Source organism: Tasmannia lanceolata, unplaced genomic scaffold, assembly GCF_043159265.1.
Source record: "Tasmannia lanceolata isolate RefF3 unplaced genomic scaffold, GAP_Taslan_0.1 ptg000037l, whole genome shotgun sequence".
NCBI classification, from domain to species: Eukaryota; Viridiplantae; Streptophyta; class Magnoliopsida; order Canellales; family Winteraceae; genus Tasmannia; species Tasmannia lanceolata.
Window position 1 is genome coordinate 32,457,541 of NW_027518714.1, and position 14,292 is coordinate 32,471,832.

General features: G+C 41.4%; 1 protein-coding gene across 3 annotated transcripts in view; it reads left to right on the forward strand.

The window, feature by feature from the left end:
* The window catches only part of EMB2746 (RNA-metabolising metallo-beta-lactamase family protein), an 87,102-nt gene that overhangs the window by 39,145 nt on the left and 33,665 nt on the right, over positions 1-14,292 (forward strand). For all 3 annotated transcript variants that reach the window (XM_077371704.1, XM_077371705.1, XM_077371706.1), the window contains 2 exons: positions 13,175-13,240; positions 13,339-13,431. In XM_077371704.1, the coding sequence (XP_077227819.1) occupies positions 13,175-13,240; positions 13,339-13,431 (159 nt within the window). The remainder of the gene's footprint in view (positions 1-13,174; positions 13,241-13,338; positions 13,432-14,292) is intronic.

A 14,292-nucleotide genomic window follows, 5' to 3' on the forward strand; every position in this document is an offset into this window, starting at 1 on the left:
CACTTTCACCAACAATGCATGCAAACTGGTGGTGTAGATATCTTTAGGGTAAGAACATTGTTATTCTTAAACGAAGAAGTTAGAATTGTTTGACATGCCTTTCCCCTGCTTCTCTGGTTTAACGTTGCCCTTATTTTTTACTTGTGTCTACTTTTCCATGCAGGAAAAGTAGCAAACCTCACAATGTCTGGCCTTGCAACTTTTATCTTCTTCATAAAAAGACCTTTATCCTTTGATGAGTTAGTGTATGATACTAGATCATAATGACCACATACCGTGCAATCATTTCCAGTGATCCCTTTCGCAACAAGAATCTTCCTAAAATCCTCCAATAGTTTTGCTATGAGAGGCCTATGATGTCCAAAAAAATGAGAACATTGTTTTTGTTCTCGAGTGATGTCTTTTTAATCTTCTTGCTTTTGTTTTCGTTGATTTGTTTCCTTTCTAGGGTCCCTTCTCGATCTTTGTTTTCTTTTAGCCTCTTGGCCTTTTAATGTTACTTCCATCATACAGAAACAAATGAAAACATTTCGTCAATAATCGCCCAACTAGCAAATTATTCGATTGATTGTCGATCACCACTTGCAACATGTTTGCCTCTGGAAGACACCATCTGTCACAAGGTGACAATTTGGCTCACCACATCTCATTTTATAAGCATATTGGTTGCTCAAAACAAGAATGAAAAAGTGAAGTACCTTCCAAAAGCTTAGACTTGTGTAGGAGTTTCTTGGAGAAGCTTCTAGAACCTTGTATCCATCTCTAGAGGGCGAGCCTTGGCGCAATAGTAAGGTTGCTCCATTGTGACTCGATGGTCACGTGTTCGAGTTACGGAAATAGCCTCTCTACAAAGCAGGGGTAAGGTTGTGTACAACTAGCCCTCCCCAGACCCCGCAATGGCAGGAGTCTCGTGCAATGGGCCAGCCTTATTCTAGAATGTCCTAGAATGTTGTAGGCATCTCTAGAATTATGTAGAGAACGCTATAATCTTCTAGACTTTCTAGAATTATGTAGGTTTTTCTAGAACCTTTTGGAAAACTTTGTCACTCTTCTATGAAATGAATCCTATAGAAAATTCGTTGGGACGTAACCCTCTTAGCGACGTGCTGCATCGGCGCTCAGATGTAGTGTGGCGCCCGAATGTAGTGTTAAATGAGCAAGGGTCCTTGCACCTTCATGGGGGATGAGGAGGCGAGTCCTGGGCCGTCACTCCCTTAGTGACGCGCCACATCGGTGCCCGGGTGTAGTGGAAAATGGGCAAGGGTCCTCGCACTCTACTAGACTGGTGCAGGGGGGTGAGGATGCTAGTCCAAGAGAGTAGGATTCGTTTAGCCATTTGAAACATATGTTCACTAGTAGGTAAGCTGAGGGAATTAGTTGATACACTGAGTAGAAGGAGAGTTAATATAGCTTGTCTTCAGGAGACTAAATGAGTAGGAGAAAAAGCTAAGGAAATAGAAAATACGGGTTTCAAGTTATGGCATACAGGGAAGGAGGAATAGAAATGGTGTAGGGATCATAATAGATAAGAGCCTAAGAGATGAGGTTGTAGATGTTAAAAGGAAGGGTGATAGAATTATTCTAATTAAATTAGTATTAGGTGAAGAGACGATTAACGTTATTTGTGCCTATGCCCCGCAAATTGGATTAAATGATTATGTCAAGAAGCAATTCTGGGACAAGATGGATGAAGTAGTCCAAGAAATATCACATGGAGAGAAGTTATTTATAGGAGGAGATTTAAATGGTCATATGGGAAGAACTAGTGGAGGTTTTAAGAGGGTTCATGGAGGATTGGGTTTTGGCAATAGGAATGAGGTAGAAGAAGATATTTTAGGGTTTGCAGTGGCATATGATTTGATGTTAAACAAATACTTTTATTAAGAAAAGAGATTCACACTTGATAACCTTTAGTAGTGGCAACAATTGTAGTTAGATAGATTTTGTCCTCAATAGGAGAGAGGACAGAGCTGCGTGTAAAGATTGTAAAGTCATACCCAGGGAATGTTTAGTCACACAACATAGGCTGGTGGTGTTAGATATATGCATCAAACGTTGGAGGAGAAAAGATAGAGATGATAGACATCCGACGACTAGGTATTGGGATCTCAAAAGGGAAAAACTAAAGATGTTTAAGGATAGACTACTTAAAGAAGGACCTTGGAGTCTTGACGAGGGGACTAATATTATGTGGAATGGGATGTCTAGTTGTATCAAAAAAGTGGCTAGGTAGGTACTTGGAGAATCTAGAGGAAGTGGGCCGCTGTTTAAAGACACATGGTGGTGGAATGAGGAGGTCCAAAAGGCGATTAGGTCTAAAAGAGAGTGTTATAAATGTTTGCATAAGTGTAGAAATGAGGAGAACATTGAGAAGTATAAATTGGCTAGAAAAGAAGCTGAGAAGACAGTAAGGGAAGCTAGAGGCAAGGTATATGATGATTTCTACCACAGGTTAGGGATGAAAGATGGTGAAAAAGATGTCTACAAGCTTGCTAAGATGAGAGAAAGGAAGAGCAGGGACTTGAATCATATAAAATGCATCAAAGATGAGAATCAAAGATTGTTAGTAAAAGAAAACGAGGTTAAAGAGAGGTGGAGAAGTTGCTTCGATAAGTTGTTTAATGGAGAACCTGTAGCGAATTTGGGAGAACTTGATAACGCTTTCGATGATACAAATCAGAGGTTTGTTCGTAGAATCCGAACATCCGAGGTAAGAGTAGCTATGAAAAATATGAAATTAGGTAAGGCTAGGGGGCTTGACGATATTCCTATTGAAACTTGGAGATGATTGGGTGATGTGGGTTTGGTTTGATTAACTAGATTATTTAACAATATTTTGAAGACTACGAAGATGCCTGATGAGTGGAGGAAGAGTACATTAGTACCTATTTATAAGAATAAAGGGGATATTCATAGTTGCATCAATTACCGGGGAATTAAGCTAATGAGTCACACCATGAAGCTTTGAGAGAGGGTGATTGAGCATAGACTAAGAAAAGAGACTAAGGTGTCAGTGAATCAGTTTAGCTTCATGTCCGGACGATCGACTATGGAAGCTATCTTCTTGATTAGGCGGTTAATGGAGAGATTTAGAGAAATAAAAAGAACCTTCATATGGTTTTTATTGATTTGGAGAAAGCGTATGATAGGGTTCCCATGAGTGTTATGTGGTGGGTCCTTGAAAGGAAAAAAGTTCCTACTAAATATGTTGATGTGATTAAGGATATGCATGATGAAGCAGTAACTAGTGTCAGAACCACGGATCTAGTGTCAGAACCACGGATGGCACGTCTAGTGAGTTTCGAATTGTAATAGGACTGCACCAAGGATCAGCTCTAAGCCCTTATCTTTTTACGCTAGTCATGGATGAACTTACGGAGGGAATCCAGGATGAGGTGCCGTGGTGTATGTTATTTGCAGATGACACAGTATTATTCGACGAAACCAAAGCAGGAGTAAATGATAAATTAGAGTTATGGAGAACTACTTTGGAATCCAAAGGTTTTAGACTGAGTAGGACTAAGACAGAATATATGGTATGCAACTTTAGTAATGTAAGGAGGCAGGACGAGGGTGTAGTAAATATGATTGGACAGGAGGTACCTAAGACAGATATCTTTCGCTATCTTGGTTCTATTCTACATAAAATGTGAGATTTAAGAGGATGTTAACCATAGAATAAGAGCAGGTTGGTTGAAGTGGAAGCTTGCCTCAGGAATTCTATGTGACCGTAAAATCCCTGCCAAGTTGAAGGGAAAGTTTTATAAGACAGCTGTGAGGCCAGCCATGCTGTATGGCTCAGAATGTTGGGCCACCAAGAAGCAGCATGTGCATAAGATGAGTGTAGCAGAGATGGGAATGCTTAGATGGATGTGCGGCCACACAAGGTTAGATAGAATTAAAAATGAAGACATTCGTAAAAAAGTGGGGGTGGCACCAATTGAAGAGAAGATGAGAGAGCACCCCTTAAGATGATTTGGACATATCCAACGTAGGCCTTTGGATGCTCCGGTGAGAAGAGAGAGCACCGCTTAAGATGGTTTGGACATATCCAACGTAGGCCTTTGGATGCTTCGGTGAGAAGAGGCGACTCGTGCTACATTGATGGAGTAAAAAGAGGTAGAGGCAGACCGAAAACAACTTGGGTAGAAACAATGAGGAAAGGCTTGATAGCTAGGAACATAACAGAGAACATGACCTTGGATAGGATAGAATGGAAGAAAATGATCCAAGTAAAAGAACCCAACTAGAACCAGAATTAGAGTCGGGGTAGGTTCTTTTCATCTTCTTCATGAAATTTTTCTAAAGGATTCATTTAGCTGACCCCAACTAGTTTGGGACGAAGGCTTTGTTGAGTTGAGTATTCTAGAACCTTCTGGAAGAAGGGTAGAAGGCTCTAGAAAGAGAGGCATGTGAATATTCTAGAAGAGTTAGATATTTTGTAAAGAATATACTTGGAATATCCTTAGAATACTCTTAGAGAAGAAATGTGTAGAAAGGGGTCTAGAAAGTTCCCCTTATGCCTATAAAATGGGGAGAACCCCTCATTTGTGGATCACCGCAGAAAGTTGTAAGCATTCTTCAACTAATAGAAGCTCTCTTTCTTAACTCTCACTGTGTTCTTTTAGTCTTATTGTTGCACTAGTTGGGTAGAAGGCTAACTTGTGCTAGGGTGCTAAGTGCAAGTGCTGCACAGGTTTATCTAACAGAATTGCTAGGCCCGTGACAAGTGGTATAAGAGCCAAGTTCACGTGGGGACATGATGGAAGGCAAGATGGAAGCCATGTCGAGCCACGAGATTGTTGAAGTGCAGGTTGAGGAGCAACCTAATGTTGCTGCCCTGACCAATTCCAAGAAGGGCGGCCGGTCGAAGGAGGTTTCAAGGGACCCTATAGCATCGATGGAGGCACGGTTGGCTAGGGTGGAGCTTACCGTGGCCGATGGGAAGGATCAGCTCGACGATATAGACCAAAGCTTTGAGGAGCTTGAGGAGGGGAACAAAGAGCTTCATGGAGAGTTGCTCGGTACCTTGAACTCCATCTCTGACATGCTGAGGAAAGAGATCCAAGCCTTCCAAGACTGAGTTCTCGGTGAGCTCGAGGCCATGCGCGGGGAAATAGAGGATGTGAAGGCAGATTGGGCGCTATGCAAGAAGGCAGTGACTAGTGGTGCAATCACCACCCACTCAACCCGCAAGATTGATGTACCTAAGCCTAAGGGCTACTATGGGGCAAGGAATTCAAGGGAGCTTGATAACTTTCTTTGGAGCTCAGAGCAATACTTCGAAGCATTGAGGAGGAAGCTACCAAGGTGAAGACGGCTTCTATTTTCTTTCATGATACTGGCGTACTGCGGCTTTGTGGTGGCAACGACGACAGTATGCTGACATCGAGAGAGGTACGTGCTCTATCTAATGCTGGAATGATTTCAAGAGAGAAATTAAGAAGCAATTCTATCTTGAAAATGCTGAGTACGAGGCCCGTGGTAGGCTTTGACCCTTATCACATAAGGGGACCATCCGGGACTATGTAAAGGAGTTTTCTGAGCTGCTACTTGAGATCTCGGATATTTCCGAGAAGGATTCCCTCTTTACATTCATGGATGGACTCCAGCCATGGGCTAAGCAAGAGTTGCAACACCGTGGTGTGCAAGACTTGGCTTCGGCTATGGCGGTCGCAGAATCCTTGATTGAGTTCTTTATGAGGGTGGACTCTTCTAAACCCAAGGGTCCAACCCACGAGGGCAAAGGTGAGCGAGACAAAGGCCATCACAATCCTATGGAAGGTCAGCCTAGGCTAGTGAAGGGCAAGGGCAAGAGCTACCAGGATAGCAAGGGAGGCGGTGACAAGCCTAAGGCCTCATCAGAATGCTTCTTGTGTGGTGGGCCGCATCGGGCAATGGATTGTCCAAAGAGGGGCGGGGGGGACTCACTGGATGATGGCAAAGGAAGAGAAGCCAGCCCAGGAGGAGACATGCATGGGTTATCTCCAAATCCTTGGTGCAATCAAGGCCAAGGTAGAAGTCCCCAGGCCACATCCAAAGGGCTTATGTATGTGGAAATGCATGTAGGAGCAAAGTCCAACCATGCCTTGGTGGACACCGGAGCAAGTCACAACTTTGTTGTTGAGGGTGAAGCAAAGAGACTAGGTCTCAAAGTCTCCAAGGAAAAGGGTTGGTTCAAGTTTGTTAACCCGGAGGCCAAGCCTGCGGTTGGCGTAGCACACGGGGTAAGGCTGTGCATCGGCTAGTGGGGGTCATGTTAACTTCTCTGTAGTTCCTATGGATGACTTCCAAGTGGTGTTGGGAATGGATTTTCTAAGGCATGTGAACGCAGTTCTCATGCCCCACATAAACTCACTATGCATAATGGAGGAAAAGTCTCCATGCATGGTCCCGATTGTGACCATGGAGAAGGGTAAAGTTGAGAAGGTCTCAGCCTCACAACTTATCAATGGTGCTGTGGGGTAAGGGGCGTGCGAGGCTTTGAAGATCCGATGCTCGGAGTGTGCAACACAACCGAAGCCTCGATGGGAGGATCAAGCCAATTATCAAAGATATCATCAACGAATTCTCCGAAAAAGGGAATATGATAAAAGGCGTAACGAGGACATCTCAGGTGGGGGAGGATTGTCACGGGGTGACAATTTGGCTCACCATATCTCATTTTATAAGCATATTGGAGGCTCTAAACAAGCATGGAAAAGTGGAGTACCTTCCAAAAGCCTAGAGTTATGTAGGAGTTTCTTGGAGAAGCTTCTAGAACCTTGTATACATCTCTAGAATATTGTAGAAGATTCTAGAATGTCCTAGAATGTTCTAGGCATCTCTAAAATTATGTAGAGAACTCTAAAATCTTCTAGACTCTCTAGAATTATATAGGTTATTCTAGAACCTTCTAAAACTTAGTAGAAGGGTAGAATGCTCTAGAAGTAGAGGCATTTGAATATTCTAGAAAAGGTAGATATTTTGTAAAGAATGTACTTGGAATATTTTTAGAATACTCTAGAAGAAAAAATGTGTAGAAAGGGGTCTAGAAAGTTCCCTTATGCCTATAAAAGGGGGAGACCCATCATTTGTGGATCATCTTAGAAAGTTGTAAGCGTCCTTCAACTAATAGAATCTCTCTTTCTGAACTCTTTCTTTTAGTGTTATTGCTGTACTAGTTGGGTAGAAGGCTGACTTGTGCTAAGCATTGGGGTGCTAAATGCAAGTGCCACACGATTTTAGCTAATAGAATTGCTAGGCCCGTGACGCCATCCCATCTAACAACTCAAAAAGTCCTTACTAACGTTCACAAAAGTGTGAAGTCCTCGCTAATCTTCATAGAAGCTGTTTCTTCAACATATTCTATAGTACCAACCAGGCAATACCAAAAAATAATTAATACCTTCCTTCCCAATCCTCCCTTCCTCTTGAAGTACAACCATATTCTGTCCGTGCATCTCTAGATGGCTTCAAAAATCATCTATTAATATTACTTATTTTTCCCAAGACATGTACTCTTAGCACATGATGACTTGGGGCTCTCATCCCCTGTCCGAACTACCCTACAACTTCAATAAATGCCAAAGCTTTTCTCGCGACCGATATTGAGGCAATCTCAACTTGATAGAACGATCTCACAATAAGCTAAGAAGTTCTTTTGTTGTCATCTTCTTTGTATCTTTTTTGGTAGTGCTTTGATCTTTCCATCTCCGTCATTGTTGCACTTTTTTTGGTTAGCAATCCCAAAGGCATCTGTATGGCACTATGACCAATTTTCTTTTTACTGAAGGTTTTGTACATTCTCCCTTTTTTTTTTTTTTTTGTAAAATTAGATCTGAACAGTATATATATCTATATACTATATAGCAGAAGAGAAAATGAGAGAATTATTTGAATTTCTCCCAAAATTCTATGAAAATGACATCACTTTTTTTGACTTTTTCTAACAAAGGCACCCATTCAACCCGCATATTTTCAATCCTACGCCCTCCTTTATGCTTTTTAACAAAGGCTCCCATTAAAGCCACATAATTTCAATCCTACCCCCCTCCTTTATGCTTTTTTAATTATGGAAACCTCTATAGATTGGAGGGCTAGGATCAGCCTATGTAAATGATCTTACTGGCACAACCTATTGATGTTGGGTTCCATCACATGGATGGTTTGGATTAACCAATGATGTGGTCCGTACAGTTCTTTGTCGGCCCGTGCATCGCATGGGTTTTTTTTACTATATATATATATATATATATATATATATATATATATATATATATATGGGGAAAATGTTTGTGAGCTAGAGCTTATATGAGCTAGCCCTCACTAACATAGGGGCCCACATTGATTTGATAGGCCCTCATATCGGTAGGGTGTTCCCCAAAATCAGCTTCATAGGATCATCCTTACCCTTCCATTTGCAGAGGTTAAAATGGACGGGTATAAACCTCTATAAATCTGCCCATTTAAAACCTCAACAAATGGAATGGTTAGGATGATCCTATGAAGCTTATTTTTTGTGCGACGAGGGCCTATCAAATGAATGCTTTGGATCAGCTGACCAATGTGGCCCCCTATGTTAGTGAGGTCTAGCTCATATAAGAAAATCCCTTACATAGATAGGGTGTGTACCAAAAATCAGGTCCATAGGATCGTCCTAACCTATCCAAAAGTGCAGGGAAAAATGGACAGATACTGTTTCTCCACAAATCTGCCCATTTTTCCCTCCACAAACGGAAGGGTTAGGATGATCCTATGGACCTGATTTTTTTTGGACACCCTATCTATGTAAGGGCCTTTCAAATGAATGCTTTGGATCACCTAAAAGATGTGGGCCCATACCGTTTTTGAGCTCGAGCTCAGAAACAATTTTCCCATATATATATTAGACCTGGCAAACGCGACCTGTGCCCGCGAGTCGATCCGACCCACCCGCAAATTTGCGGGCACGGGTCTGAGTTTTAGTGACCCGTCAAAACTGACCCGCGGGTGACCCAACCAGCAAAAACACGGGTCGGGTCGGGTCAACCCGCGGGTCATTTGGCTTTCTTAAGGGTGGTGATTTTGTCATGCTAATCTAGTTAGATGGCTTTTTTTTCTAATGCAAAGGATGGTGATTTTGTCATGCTAATCTATTTTTAAGGGTTTGATGCCTGAATAGGTTATGGCTGGCACCATAGAATATAAATAGGTTGTGGCTGGCACCATAGGTTGATCCCAACCCTCTTATCTGAATGTTAGGGGGTTGATCACTTGATCCTAGCCCTCTATAGATCGGAGGGTTAGGATCAACCTATTGAAATGATTTTTGGGGGACAACCTATTTAGGCTGTGGGCCATCTAATGGACGGTTTGGATCATCCCACGGTGCCGGCCATACCGCCCTCATCAAAATCCAGTGATAACATTTCCCAAAATAAACGACTGTTTGAATTTGCGGGTGACCCGCGGGTTGACCCGGCCCACTCGAGGGCCGCGCGGGTCACCTAAATTCTTACCTGCAAAAATGCGGGTCATTTCATGACCCGACCTGCACCCGCATCACCCGCGGGTTGACCCGGCCCACTCGAGGGCCGCGCGGGTCACCTAAATTCTTACCTGCAAAAATGCGGGTCATTTCATGACCCGACCTGCACCCGCATCACCCGCGGGTTGACCCGGCCCGGTCCACCCGTTTGCCAGGTCTTATATATATATATATATATATATATACTAGTAAAAAACCCTGTGCGATGCACGGGCCGACAAAGAACTGTATGGACCACATCATAGGTTGATCCAAACCGTCCATGTGATGGAACACAACATCAATAGGTTGTGCCAATAAAATCATTTCCATAAGCTGATCCTAGCACTTCAATCTATAGAGGTTTCTATAATTAAAAAAGCATAAAGGAGGGGGGTAGGATTGAAATTATGTGGCTTTAATGGGTGCCTTTGTTAAAAAGCATAAAAGAGGGCGTAGGATTGAAAATATGTGGGTTGAATGGGTGCCTTTTGTTAAAAAAAGTCAAAAAATATAGGTTGATTCAAACCGTCCATGTGATGGAGCACAACATCAATCGGTTGTGCCTGTAAAATCATTTTCATAGGTTGATCGTAGCCCTCCAATCGATATAGGCTGATCCTAGCCCTCCAATCGATAGAGGTTTCCATAATTGTTGTTCCTCTTCAGGTGCCCGGAATCCGTCAATATTTTGCAAGTGTCCTGCATGAGTAATAGAAAGTAGTTCTTCCGTTCATTGTCATATGTCTTTACCTCTTCTTAGTAGTTTTTCCCCGTAATTGTCATAGACAGTTACCATGTGTAGGTACTTTTCGCATGTAGATTACGATTTTACCCTCAAATAATTTCTCATAGAGTTAGATGTTAGATATCATCAAAGGGGTTAATGGTAAAGGAGTAATGCTTACGTGCTATATTTCGGGTGAAATAAAATGTCTATTTTACCCTCATAGATAGTATGTACAGATATGTGGGGAGGGCAAAAAAGGGTAAAAATCATCCACACTGACGTGTTAAATCCAATTTCTCTTCTGCTATATATATATATATATATATATATATATATATATATATATATATATAGGGATTTGCTAGCGTCCATCGTAGAAGGCATTTCACGGATGGTCTGTTGCATTTGAGAGCAGCCACGTCATGAATGAAGACAGAGTTTGCTGAAAAGTGAGCTTGTGTGGCTGCTATCACATGCAACAGGCCATCCGCGAAATGCCTTCTGTGATGGACACTAGCAAATCCCATTTATTTATATATATATATATATATATATATATATGTGTGTGTGTGTGTGTGTGTGTGTGTGTGTGTGTGGGTACGGTGGGTGAGTGGGTGTGGGTGTGGGGAGGGAGGGGGGTTGCTAGGCAATTTCGTGGAAACCCATTTTGCGGCTCACTTTTTCAGGAGAGAACAGCCACCTGAGATGGATTAAATGAATAAGATAAATTCTGCTAAAAAGTGAGCCTGTGTGACTGTTCTATTCTTCAAAAGTGAGCAGCGGAATGGCTTTCCGTGAAATTGCTTAGCAACTCCCTACACACGCATGTATTATATCTGCGTGTGTGTGTGCGTGTGTGCTCAAGTTGTTTGACTTTGAAGAAATTCCTAAGAACGATATTCTATGGGGTGCCAGATTTGCACAAAATGTCATTAGGAAAAATTAAAACAACAAAGAGCTTGATATATGGGTGATACGACATGTATATAGGTGCATCTTTAGCCAAATATGAATGACATATTGTCTACATTAATCCCTTTTTACAATATTGGACAAGAGGAAAGGAGCTCGAAAGCTGCTCTTTATAGCATTCTCATTATTGGTAATAACACAATCATATATTTTTCTCACCCAATTCCTATTTCCTTCAATGAATCAGATATAGATGCCATGCTTTTATCATGCTTTGGTTGTTTTAAAATTAGTTTGATACAAGTCGACAGGCCTCTGGTGCTCAAGAGATATCATTCGACAATGCTATTGAACTGGATTCTATCAGATATGACAGATGCGACATACGATGGGATGGCATGGCATGGCCCTTGATGGAGATAGAGGATGTAGTTGATAGTGGGACAACAATGGTTAAGTAGTCGATCACGATGGCCCTCTATTCTTCCTCTCCTCGCTACCCAAGACACTGCCTCGAGCTCCTCCGTGCCTCTTAAGGAAATATTAAAATTTTGAACAAGATATTATGCTCTGTTTGGTTGCCGGGTTTTTTTTGTGCCTGGGAGTTTTGTGGGAGAGTAAGTTAAATTTTGGTTCCATCCCATGTTTGGTTGCCTTTTAGCACTAGGTTTATTTTAATCCCACTCTTGTAATGATTACTTGTGGGGTGAATTTTTTAATCCCACTTTTGTAATGATTGCCTTTTCATCCCATCCCAAGATAACCCCAGGAACAAAAATAAACCCAGGAACCAAAAATAAGCTTGAGAAGAATTTTTTTCTACCCAACAGTTCAAGCAACCAAACAAAGGTATTTTTTTCTCCCACCATATCTCCCAGGGTATTTTTTTCTCCCACATAACCAAACATGGGATTTTTATTTTACCAGGATACTTCCAGGACTTTTTTTCCCACCTATCTCCCAGGGTATTTTTTTCTCCCACATAACTCCCGGGAACAAAAAAAACCCGGCAACCAAACAGAGCATTAGAGATTTAAAAAAATATATTGAAATGATATATTAACGGCCAGCCACCTAATATATCAACTACCAATTACTCGATTGCAGCTACCATAATTGGACATCCTCACATGAAAAAGTGGGTTGTGAAAATGGCTAGACACACACACACACACACACACACTCTCTCTCTCTCTCTCTCTCTCTCTCTCTCTCTCTCTCTCTCCCTTCTTTACTACACACACTCAACTCAACTAAGCCTTTGTCCCAAACTAGTTGGGGTCGGCTAATGAATCCTTTAGAAGATTTTCATGAAGAAAGTGAAAGAATCTACCCGGCTCAAATTGACTAAGTCTAATCCCGACACTAGTTGGGTTCATCATCTACATGGATCATTTTCTTCCATTCTCTCCTATCCAAGGTCATGTTCTATGTTATGTTCCTAGCCATCAAGTCTTTCCTCACTGTTTCTACCCAAAGGCCTACTATATGTGTGTGTGTGTGTGCGCGCGCGCGCGTGCGTGCGTGCGGTTACTCAACTACTTACCCACCAATTATGATTCAAAATACCATGGTACCCTTGCAGCTTAGAACCATGAACAAGGGCAAGAGCAGGCATAGGAGTGAGTGTAGGGCAGACTATAAGTTAGTTTACCGTAGGTTCAGAGTTGGAAGAAATGGGGAATGCATGCTGATAGTAGGATCTACATCCAAGCTATTATTGCTCGTCGAGTACCTTAGGGCCCGCTTTTCCAACTGCCTCAAAATGCCTTTGACATCATTGACACAGACACACATGGAAGTATGAGCAAATATGAATGATATGTTGTTTATGAAGGACGGTGCCACCATTCATCTGACCTAGGTTAATTCATTTTATTTGTCTGTTTGCTTCTTTCTGTTTGTTTTTCTAGGTAAGTATGAATCTAATTCTTAATCAATAAAGTTCTTTGGGTTTAGAATATGTTCATCCTGCTAGTTATGTATTTTCCTCTCTCTCTCTCTCTCTCTCTCTCTCTCTCTCTCATCATTGTGCGTCCGCACAGGTGAAAGTGGAAGATATTAATGCTTATGCTCCAAAAGATTTGCTAATTGTTACAACAGGCTCTCAAGTAAGTTAATCTAAAATGCATATCACAATTATGGATCGTTACAGTTAAATGCTTTACTGAAGCATTTTAGCGAGCATTTGACTGTAGTATTGTGTCAGGCAGAACCACGTGCAGCTCTGAATCTTGCATCATTTGGAACCAGCCATTCCCTCAAACTGGGCAAGGATGACGTGATTTTATATTCCGCTAAGGTAATTCTTTGTGCTGGTTTGTGGAAACTTGAATGGGCACACTTGGTTATTGTGATTGTTTATTCTGCTAAGGTAATTCTTTGTTCTAGTATTTTGAAACTTGAATGGACACACTTGGTTTTTCTTCAATATTCCATCTAACATGAAAACTACAGTGATAATTTCTGGAACTATTTCTGTCAAAGGCATCCATTGAGGCTTCATCTTTGACACCAAGGTTTTAAGAAGTGGTGTTATGGGTCTCATTTTATGCCTGCATTTTATGTCCATAAGTGGTCATAATTTATATCGCCGATCCACGCCTTCTAATGTGCATTGAATGGCATATGAGGATCCATTTCATTCAAGGTTTTAAATTTCGACCAAAATTTGACATTTCGGTTTATACCGAAATCGAAATTGGGTATACCTGAAACGTTACTTTATTTCGACCGAAATTTTGAAATTTCTGTCGAAATTTCGGTTCGAAATTTTAGAAAAGATAAGTTAAAATATTCATTATTTATTATTTCCCTGAAATTTCGGGCGGTAATTTCGCCCGAAATTTTAGACGGGATAAAATATTCCTTTTTTAGATTTCGTCGGATTTCGAACGAAATTTCAAAATTTTGGCAAAAATTTCGGTTTCGTTGAGTACCAAAACGCATTATGAAACCGAAATTTAAAACCTTGATTTCATTACAGATATGACTTAGCTTTTCTGTTTTGATTTCACATCTTCCACCTTTTTTTTTTTTTTTTTCTGTTCCCTTGTTAATGGCCTACTGCTGTCTGCTGATTGCTGAGAAACTTCATCAATCAATAGGTGTAGTCTGTAGACCCTGTACTTCATGGAGCTTTTACCTAGGATTACTATTTTTT